The sequence below is a fragment of the Haliotis rufescens genome, unplaced genomic scaffold, assembly GCF_023055435.1.
Source record: "Haliotis rufescens isolate VD_foot unplaced genomic scaffold, xgHalRufe1.0.p SCAF_19, whole genome shotgun sequence".
Lineage (NCBI taxonomy): Eukaryota > Metazoa > Mollusca > Gastropoda > Lepetellida > Haliotidae > Haliotis > Haliotis rufescens.
The window spans coordinates 578,711-590,268 of record NW_025963879.1 but is presented as its reverse complement, the minus strand read 5'-3'; the positions used below and the strand labels follow the sequence as shown (position 1 = coordinate 590,268).

The 11,558-nt window shown below is 40.0% G+C and overlaps 1 protein-coding gene across 1 annotated transcript; it reads left to right on the top strand.

Annotated features, from left to right (window-relative positions):
* Positions 1 to 5,488: 5,488 nt before the first annotated feature.
* Positions 5,489 to 10,456, top strand: LOC124116269 (cell wall protein DAN4-like). Its single transcript, XM_046477529.2, has 7 exons — positions 5,489 to 5,741; positions 7,236 to 7,499; positions 7,772 to 7,967; positions 8,698 to 8,741; positions 9,034 to 9,195; positions 9,644 to 9,807; positions 10,228 to 10,456. The coding sequence occupies exons 1-7, from the start codon at positions 5,528 to 5,530 to the stop codon at positions 10,396 to 10,398; spliced, it is 1,215 nt and encodes a 404-aa protein (XP_046333485.2). The 5' UTR covers positions 5,489 to 5,527; the 3' UTR covers positions 10,399 to 10,456.
* Positions 10,457 to 11,558: the final 1,102 nt, after the last annotated feature.

Below are 11,558 nucleotides of genomic sequence, written 5' to 3'. Positions count from 1 at the left end.
AGAATGGGTCTTCAGCAACCAATGCCTGTCGTAAGAGGCGACCAACGGGAATTGAGTGAGTAAAATATAATTTTAAGTCACGTCGGCAATATTTCAGCCATACTGTGACTTGACCAAGTTATACAAAACGAAGGACAGTATTATAACTAGCAATATATCACAGTTTGACTTAAAATTAGTTGAACAGTAAAAACCGATTAAACCGATACAATATAAACCTGGGACTACAAGTCGCCAGGAACAAAGGTAAGGTCACCATACTAGGGACCAAGGGGACTTACGGTACCTCTGCTACCTGCATGGTTCCCCAGAAGGATTTACACCTTTCAGAGTGGAAAAACTCTGAGGCTTGCCGAGGAGTTTTTCCACTTTTATCAACGAGTGTTGATATATTTGATAAAAAAAAGACACGAGGGTGAGATTTTATTTATCATCTAACATCATTCTTCCAACTTTATCAGTTTGTAGACAGTAATAAGCAGTGTCTTAAGTGTAAAAAGTACTGCTGACAGCCTCAGTCATTTGATTGTGACGTCATGCTAGCAATGACGTCACAGTGGTCAGCAACGCATTGTGATGCAATTTCATAGCAGCGATATCTACAATGTGCCTAAGTCCCCTGCAATTCCATTGTATTATATTGTGAGAGCAACTCATCGAGGCTCAATTGGAGAACGTAAACGGGGGGAAGGTCCTCGTTATGACAGAGATAACAGAGATGGAGACACTTCCATATCAAGAAGCTCAAAGGTATTATGAACCTCAACAGAATGGTTGAAGGCACCTTCAAATGTTTGAGTGCCCTTGATTCCTTTTTTTCGTGACTGCATTCTCTCCTTCCTTGATAAAAGTAGATGTTGCGGCTCAGGTTCAGGATCAGGTTCAGGTTTAGGCTCAGACTCAGGCTCTATTACAGGTGCCTGTTAGTTAGCGATTAATTGTAGATAAGTCTGTTTCAGACGATGGTGATCAGTTTAATTCCTCAGCTATGAAATATAACACTTTTTGGTTGTCTGTTACCCAGCAAATGTCTGTCTGAGATGCATGATCAACTGTTTGCTTGAGAGTGGAACTGCGTGCGGTTGAGTATGATCTTGATTTTAAAGAGGTAGGTGATTGTTCTTTTACCGATTTCTTTGCATCGGAAAAGGAAATATTGTTCGTATATTTGACCTTCATACTTTTTTATTCTCTTCCAAAGACTGGACATTGTTTTGAGGAGGACATGTGCCCACCGTTGCAGTTAGTACATTTGATGTTACCTGTGCAATCAGTGCTGTCGTGATTCTTATTGCAACGGGAGCAGACTGGGGAGTTATGAGATAACCTGGCTTCATGTCCAAACTGTTGACAATTGAAACATCTGAGTGGATTTGGTATATACACATCCACTCCGTTGTTGAAATAACCAGTTTTAAAATAAGTTGGAAGCTTGGAAAGGGCAAATGTAAATAGATATGTGTTGGTATTGACAACGCTAGCATGATCTTTTATTGTGAATCGTTTCACAGATGTTACTCCTTTTAGCTCTATCTCAAGATCCCCTTCTGAAATGTCAGACAGACACTTGGCTCGGACGCTGAAAATGCCCCTGCATGAATTCAGAGATTTATGAACTGAGACAGTAATAACAGTATCGGCCAAATGATGTGCATTCAGCAAATGTTTGGATTGCTGCCTCTATGCACATTCTATGAAGAGAGAACCAGACCGGATACGAGTGTCGTTTTGGACGTCAGCACAATCCCTTCTACAACTAGAGTGAGTGAGTGAGTTGGGTAAAACGCCGCTTTTAACAGTATTCCAGTTATATCACGGCGTGTCAGCTTAATGTGGGAGGAAAGCCCGAAGTGATGAAGGTCTCAGACGTTTACCACTTCGGTGAAACCCACGAGTACGGGTATGGTGCTGACAAACCTGGAAACATAATCGGGGAAAACCGGGATTCGAACCCACAATCATAGGATTTTGGTGTGCCCAAGGGACGCAACTCTGCCAGCGAATCGCGTCGCCTTAGAGTGCGTGTAGTCAATTTGAAACCAAATTGTCTCCAGCTGCTTTGTTTATTTTGCCTTATTGTTCTACGAGCTTATGCTTTTGATATCCTTAAGCGTTTTAAGTTATCTTTAGTCGGATATTTATTGAATACACTTTCCGACATTATCCTGTTTTGTTTCTAGCTTTTTTTCAATCATCATTATACCATGGTGTACTAACATGTGGAGTTGTATAGGTTTTAGAGATAGCTTCAGTGGCAATGTTTAAGAAGTTCATGATCATTCATAAAATGATTAGCTTTCAATTTAGTACTGCAAAAGAAACTAAACGACAGCCTCACAGCCTTGGAAAATTGTCATTTGGAAATGAAACTATCCACAAAGGGAGATATAGCTTTAAGCACGGTAGGAAAGTGATCAGTGCGGCACAAATCACCATTAACTGACCATGAACTGAAAAAAGATCATTAAAGAGTGTCAGAAATGGGCAAATCCAACATTATCCTGGATTGAAGTATGTGTTACTTCCATCATTAAGAAGGCATAGACAATGCTTATCAAATAATTCTTCTGTCACTTTTCCTATATCTTTATGATCGGACGAACCAAATACGATTTGTGACCATTCAAGTCCCCCATAATCAAAAATGGTTTGGGATGCTGGTCAATGAGATTATCCAGATCCCTGAGTTGAAGAGCAGATGATGGATGTATATATGAGGAACACAGAGTTATTGTTGTAATATACAAAGTTATACACACTGCAACAGCCTGAAGGTATTTAGTGCAATAGGGCTTTGAGGCGATCCCTGTTTTACTGGTATATGTGTGCCACCATACGCCTTACCATAAGAAACTCTTACAAACGAACTATATGTATCCTACTGATGTAAATTAAATTGCTGACCATCTCATGTTTCCTGGAGACTAAACGGTTCTAATCTTCGGCTAGAAGGTTCATTTCTTCAAAATTAGCTTTAATTCCTCGGCAGTTACATTGTATGATATTATGATTCATGGAGGGTGAACAGGTGATCTATCTCTACCCACTTTCTTTTCAGAAGTGTGGCCATGTATGTAACTTTTGGTGGGTTTTAGGGCAGTGACATAAGATATTTTAGTTGGTCCTGCAGAAGAATTAGCAGGAACTTTCTTTCGTGCATCAACGTAACCAATAGTTTGCTCAGACTTAACCCCTTACACAGCCGACTCAAATTTGAACACAGGACGCTCAGGGGAATATGCCATGTGTGCTTCTTTGCAGTTAGAACATTTGAGGGTAGCACTACAAGCAGAGCCTTCATTTCTACTTCAATTTTGAGCATGACCAAACTGTTGGCATTTGAAGCAGTTTTCACATGGTTTTCACAAATCAATCCTCATAACTTCTTTGAGAGGCATTTAGAAAATGGAATACTGAGTACTGAGCTGTTCATCCATAAATCATTTCCTTACATCAAGAGATAAATGTTGGAAGGTTAAAAGTTCCCATCTCCCTTAAACGTGAAACGTTTTGCTTCAAAAACACCTTGATCTCTAAGCTCAGAAACAAGTTCATCAACCGAGAGGTCATTTCAACTACGATCACGATCACGGACGATCCCCTTATTGAAGTTGAGTGATTTATGCATAAATTTCGATCTTGATATCTGCTGGTTTAGTTAATTCAATTCAATTCGGTTTATTTCGTAGGTGTAGGCCATCGGCCCATAGTTACATTTGTATTACAATGGACGTGGTGTACACAGATCTTATTGTTCTGACAATAATGTACTACGAAGTGCCATCGCTTGACAGATATAAAATATAGCTAAACGTTTAATTACTTTACAATCAGTTTTAGACATAGTGATAATAATTTCTTTGTTTGATCGGATATTCACAACATTTCTGTGGTAAGTGATCCACCCGTGTTATAACCGGAGCAAACTAACAAAACATGATACTCGTGTAGTTCATTCAAAAGTGTTGCAGATTGTTTATGAGTTTTGCATTCCACCAGCAGGTCGCCACACTTCAGTTTTGTAACATCAGACATTCCCTGCTTTTACTTTTATTGCTTTTTTTTATAGTAGAAAGGGTAAACATCATGTTAATTTGTGTTCTTCAGTGGCCTCAAGCACAATGTACTTGAGCCAAGTGTCTTTCTCAGAATATCACAAGCGAGCAAGTGTTTCATCATCGGAAAAGTTCACTTTCTGAATCAGTACTTTTTAAAATTTGTTGTGCCATGGTAATAAGAATACGTTTAAACAATCACGTTTACCGACCCCACGGAGCGCCTATACCGGGAATATTAAATGTCAGTGGATCTCCAGCAGACTAACACCAAGAGGTTACAGGATAGATATATTCCAGTAGTGTAACGTACTAGATTCGCCCATGAGCAACCGCCTTCTGGGAATCGGAATCGAGAATCTGTTACATTTTTAAATTTCTCAAATTCCTCAAAATTCAAGAAAGAAAGAAAAAAAAAGAAGAAAAAAAGAGTGAGTGAGTATGGTTTTATGACACATTCTACCCCGGATCCCAACATAGATAAACACAGCAATTAAGGCATTATGGCTCGTAAACTTCAACACAGATACCTTCAGAGCTTGTATCGTTGGTTATAATTGTAGTGCGAAAAGATAGGTGTTTTAAGTCGCATTATTGAAATCAGCTATTTGCAAGACCGACACATGGTGTTATGGTCTATTTTATATTCAGAAAGAGAATAATTGCAAATGTCTCACCACTTTTTATAGTTACATACATAAAACTGCGTCGCAAAAGCAATTTACCTTTCAATTGAGTTGATGTTTAATTTTCAATTGAAAATATGTTAAGTTAGCGATATTTCATCCAAAAGATGCACTCAGCACTCAAAGAATAATTGTACGTGTTTTTTTAAATATAATTTGATTTAAAACTTTTTAAAAGCATTTTGAAACATTCCATAATACAAAACTGCCGATAGGTATCTTAGACATCTTTGAAACTCAATAAATTTGCATTTCAAACATTGTAGAGGTCAAGTGAGTACAAATTCATTTCTTACACAAGTCTTCATTGAACCAAATTATTTTAACACAAAATTACCCATCCATAGATTACGTTTTACAGACGGTTACAGGAATAAGTGATGGTTAATTAAATAGACATAATCAAATTTAACAAAGGTTCTTTCAAATTTCAATTATATAAAACAAACTGGGGATACTATATTTTGCCCCTAAGTTTGTTTCGAACCTTGAAATGCATGAATTCAGCATCCCCACTTGTGCTGTAGGAAGTATTCTAGGTGTCGTATCTTGTGTTGAAACGCTTCTGTAAAGCCCATCTTTGTATGACAAACATTGGTATATTCTATGATATGTACTTCTACAACAGCTGGTTCAACATCGAAAACAAACCCTGTAGTGTTTGAATCACTGTTTAAATAGAAAAAAATCCCACGGCAGTTCCTCCACCGAAATCCATCTTAGTATAAATACCCCTTCTCCCTCCTGTTTGAACGCCAGCGCCTTGACAGCTCCACACACAGCAGAATGAATTGCCTACCCATACTAGTCTGCCTATCACTGGCAGTGATGGTGAGTTGCGAATATCTCTCCATGAAGTATCAGACAGAGAATTATGAAAGTGCTATGAAGGCTGAAAGTCAAGCTACACTGCGACACTTCAGGCCCCGCTACAGCTACGTCGACTACTCGGGAGACTGCTGCCGTAACGGTAACAACAACTGTGGATGGGCTCGATATTGTAAGTAATAAGTGCAATTATACATATATTATTACATACAATTCCCGAAGTTCGTATAACGAGGTAACTGCTAAAGCCATGCTGATTTTTTCACCCCAAACAGGCCCCAATGCCAATAGTTTCTTTTCGCGAACACTTGATATTATCACTGTTTGATAGTGGTTAAAGAACACATGCTCATGGTACAGTCGCAATGGTATAATGGACTCGTTCAAGAAGGTGTTTATTGCTGTTAATTACGAATTAGTTTAACTCAGTGGCAAGAACATTTTGTGGTGAATCAAAGCAACGGACTAGTAATTCTCCTAGTATCACTCTAGAACACTCAAGAAAGCGAAAGGTCTGTGGTTCGATTACCAAGATATGATACTTGTTGTTACTCCGCGTAATACAGAAATTTCAAATATTAAATGGCAGGTATCAAAAACGGAATAACACCTTCAAATGTGCAAAAATGAGCTTCATCGACACTGTAAATGAAAATGGCTGTCCGAAATAGATGTACTGTGAACTGTGACACATGCATATTGCCAAGCTCGAATGTTTTGACGTACGTCGTAATACTTTGCATGACGGCATATCTGTCAATGGCAACTGAATGACCTCGTTAGCGTAAGCAGAGAAGTAATCAAACACATAATATATGTTTTTTCGCTGATAAATATTAATCAAGTGCATTATTGAATGAATGATCTATTCATGTCGCCATCTCAAATGCCATTTTCCCAAGTGGTAATACGCAACGAAAAGACCCGTAAAGATCTGGCGAAGAATAGGTTTTCCGCAACCCATACTTGCCGTAAAATGCGACTATGCTTGTCGTAAGAGGCGACTAACGGGATAGGGTGGTCAGGCTCGCTGACTTGGTTGATGCATGTCATTGATCCCAAATGCGTGGATTGATGCTCATGATATCAAACACTGGATTGTCTGGTCCAGACTCGATTATTTACAGATCGCCGTCATAAAGCTCGGATATTGCTGAGTTCGGCGTTACACAACAAACCAACCAACCAACCACAGGGCGTTAAAGGCAAATAAGTGATGGAAAATGTGTGAAGGCATCACGGAAATTCATTAATGATACCACGTGTTTGCGAAAATGGTTAGCACATGTTTTATGTCCTGTTCTACCAATAGCACCCTCTCAATATGGAGCCAGTGAGTTAGGTGGTTCAAACACTCCATGTGAAGGTCATTGCATGGGAGAGAACAGCGCATCATGTTGCCAAGCCAGGGGCAAATTACTTTAAATGTTTAGCTATTCACCATACACGTTCTGAAATGACTTAACCAGGACTTTGATGGTGATTCTTTGATTGAGAAGCTTATTTGTAATCTTTCTTTCCGTGAAAAATAACCCGATTCAAACAGATTGCCTCACACAGTCTCATTCGTTTTACAGTTGTCAGTCCCGTCGAATCCCTCGACGCACAAAACACACATTTTGCCGATAAACCCGTGTGTGAATATCGCGTGTCTTGTTTGTTTCAGATGCTTCCTACTACTATGGATCCCGGTACTCCAGGAGAGGCTGCTACTATTATAGACCTCAAAGCTCTGTTGTATACTGCGGATGTGTGGGAGTACAACAATGTTCTCCAACAACTGTTGCCGCTACAACCACTACTACAACAGCTGCTCCCACGACTACAACAGCTGCTCCCACTACTACAACAGCTGCACCCACTACCCCTACTACTCTTACCACTCCTACAACTACTACTGCAGCTCCAACAACAACAGCCACAACACGATGTGAGTTTCATAAACATTTTATTGTTCTATATTTATTTACCACCAGAAGAACCGTGGAGATTCATTGGTAGAATTGTTTCCAGTAACCCTAATGTGCTGCTTACGGACCATCGTTATGATATGGATCGATGTTCATGCTTTCAGTCACTGGTTTGTGTTGCTTATCGAACAACCACTCCTGTGCCCGAATATTTACAGACAGGATGTAGCTGGAATATTGCTGATGGCGGCGTCAAGAACATACTCACTGACTATTATGTGTACAATTTCAGTTTGTCCAGCTGAGGCCTCAACCGCCCCAACCGCCATCACGAGGCTTTTGAACGGCCTTGCTATCGCTGGATGCGATGAGTTCCCAGGGCTTGTAGCCATCCAAATCGGTGGAGCAACTGTATGCACTGGAGTCGTCACCAGTGGCACGACCCTGTCTATACCCAGCAACTGTGCTGCTTTTGCAAACGGAGCAGAGTAAGCTGGCTATATGATACTCATTACTATTAAGATATTATTATTAATAGGAGGTAGTGTTTTATTTGTGTAATTGTTGGTAATAATATCCCGCTCAATAGTACCATTTAGCATTACGCAGATTGCCAGAAGGGCAATCACAGTGGCATCTTCCTGATCTGCGCCAAGATATAAGGAAGTAGTGAACCTAAGGCACCAAGATCAGTTGGGAGTCGACTAACTTTACACTTGTGATGCAGGCACGACATTTCACATGCTAGGTTCGCTTATTTGACAATTTATCAAAATGGACAATGTTGCATTGAAATTACTTGTTTACTTATCGTTATTGTCGATCTTCCCAAAAGATCCTCTCAAGCTCTACAATTTCGTCCCTATAGTTATAGTTAAGGATCATGTATGTCACAGCACAAATGTGTGTCAGGTGGTTTTACGTATATAATTCCAATAGTACAACATGTATCATTGAAATGCAAACACCACAGGCGTCGTCGTAATTGTACCCTTGTTCGACGAGCCCCATTGGACGGTGGGTTTGGTTCCCCACATGGGTACAATCTCTGAAGCCAACTTCTAGCTACACACCAACTCACTCACTCACAACGAAAAGACAGCACTAAAATGTCACATTGTCCTCACGGGTAGTTTCCTTCGTTCACCCAGCTCTGATCTGGTTTCGGGCACATTCTGAAAAAGCAGCCAATTCATATGTATATTTTTCTATTCGTAGTGTTGTGGCTCAGGATGGAACCGTTATCGCAACAGGCATCACAGGTAAGAGACAGGTCTCTTCACAATGATGTGTGTTTAGTTTTTCGTATAAACACATTTTATTAACATGAAAAGAACATAATTTATCGCAAGTAATTTATCCTCTCCCGAGTATTTACATACATGATGGTTTGTACTTTTGTACATGTTGTGGTAGAAATTAGGAGAAGGGGAACAAATATTTTGTTTAAAAATGTACGTCTTACCTATCTTACCATGGACAGAAATATGAAGTTCCGCATTTCCAGATTGTATCAACTCAATGTACAGGTATCCTTACCTTTGGAAATTTCAGCAACCGCAGGAGGAGTAGGTGGCCCTGTTGAAGTGACCTTACCTACAGCAGTGACGTCTAACAGCTGCCCCGGCATCGCCTGTGTCTATTCCAGCACTATGGCAAGCGACATCCTCCTGGATACCTGCAAGGTTGCTGCTGCAGGATTCTCTGATAATGCCGGTGAGCAGCGATCTCAGAAGTGTGGAAGATGCGTAGTGACGCATGTGTAAAAGTGGGAGTCAATGATGCAAGATACCATCTCGGAATTTTAGACAGTGGGGTGAAGTGAAATGGGGTATAACATCGTGTTCAAGATTATTTCACTTGCATGCACGTGTGCGTGTGGCTGTTTGTACTAGTCCGGATTTATGTCAGTGTTGTGGTGCTAGCACTCTGAGATAGAATGCCGCAGTTTAAGATGGATTGCTTAGGCACATTATACTGATTCCTTGTTTTAGCCCCACGGGTAAATATTTCGTAAGTTAGAGCTTCACCTCTGGAAGAAAGAGCCCCAAAACTATCTGGAAGTCACAACCCTTCATTTTCCCAAGTGATTATTTGTTTTAAACAATCCCACCTAACCTGGAATATCATATGATCAACCTCGCACGTCTCTTCTGCATCATAGGTACTTCAACTCCTGCCTTCGAGTACCTGGATATCCCCAGTCTGCAGCCAACCGACACGTGTCAAGCACTTCTTTCAGCCAGCCCCACTTCCGCTGTCTTTGACTTCACGAACACTGCCATCACATATAACTGCTTCATCAGCCCCAGTGGCTCTACATGTGCGGTATGTATATTGTTTCCCTTATTTCCAGGCTGAATGGTTTCATAGTGAAGCCTCTATCTCGAAACGTTACTACCTTCTACACCTAAAACCCTTTAATTCTCATCGAAGAGGAGGGGCGGTTGGGTAGATCATTTGTTATTTTAAATGCGTAGTGTATTTGTATTTGTGTCTTTTGTTGACGTTTCCTCACATGTGACATCGGTGACATCCCGCTCACTCACACTTCTGTGCCAGAAGACCATGAATTTGTTAGAGTAGGCTATACGAACTCAATTGCAATAACAAGCATTGGCACGAAAGGTAATGTTCCAATCAATTCTGAATACCAGGATCTGAATATAACGGTCCGAACAAACTCTGCGATGCAATACGCTCAAAAATTCAACGTTAATACATAATTAGTTCTGTCGTTACTTCCAGGGCGACTTCGGTGGACCAATATCTTGCAGCCTAACGAGTGGAGAACAGGTGGTTATTGGGCAGATCGAAAATGGTGACTGCACGGCCGGTTCTGCTGTAGGATTCTACAACCTTGAAGCAGCGAGTGTTCGTGTTCTTGCAACAAGCAGGGACCAAATCCAGCTCGGATAAAAATATTGTTTTATCAATTTGTCTGGTGTTCCATGTTGAATAAACAGCTGAACATTTACAGTACCATGTTGTAATTTTAAATATGTACATGTATATCCAATGGCATACTTTGTATACTTTGAGGATTCCTAGAGCAAAAGCTTTTGGCAATGAACCTGGAAATGATCAAATTGACAAAAGATGCTTTATTCGGTCAAAGTCATAACGTTAGGTGGTAGGATATTTATATAAGTTCAATCTATTTTATAAACAACGGTAATTTTGTGTTAAATAGTCCTCAATCATGAAATAATACGCCCCTATGGACGTCCCTCTGTCTTAGCTGGTAGTTTAAACCGTTGGTGCCATATGCAGAAAGGAGATACCTTTGTGATGTATTTAGTTCACGTGTTTAGTTCATGTCTTCTTGCCTATGAGTATCGTTCGACGATTTCCCTTAATGTCGAACCCCAAAATGACTCAAGTCAGACTTTCACCACTTAGGAAATACCCACGACTACCAAAGGTTATAATAGGGACGAGGCTGGAAAGCAACACTGCACAGATATTTAATCATATGAAGTTGATATATTCGTCGAGATACAAAACCCCAATTTTAGTTCTTATGTCGCGTTTTATTGTTTAAATGTACAAGAAAACACAATGTGACAACATATGACAAGACTCAAAAGTCATTCGGGATTATTACAATAATGTAGCGACTTTCATGTACGCGTGTGTGGTTGTTTGTTCTAGTCGGCCTTATGTCAATTTTATAGTACCAGCCCAGTCAGATCTCATGCTGCGTCACGTCGCCTTTCTTTCATTACTGCATATTTTCGCTATTAGCACTACATTGTCGTGTTGTCACATTCGCGCATAGTGGCACTGCTTATTTCACAATGCCAACCAAGACTGATCTATACCAATAGATGAATAAGTCAAGGGTTTAAATTCAGACACTTTATCGAAAAAATTTTTTTGTCCCAAATCATGCTTGAAAAAATGTGCTAATGCCTTAGACTTGAAAGAAAAGAAATTGTTCCAAGGTGTTTTTTACCAAAAACAACAGATTAGGCTTACAGTTTTAATATATTTTGGTTTTGCAGCAATAACTGAAAAAGTATTTAGTCTCCAAACAAAACCCCATATAGGTTTCTGTCACGCTCAGGGTACGCAAC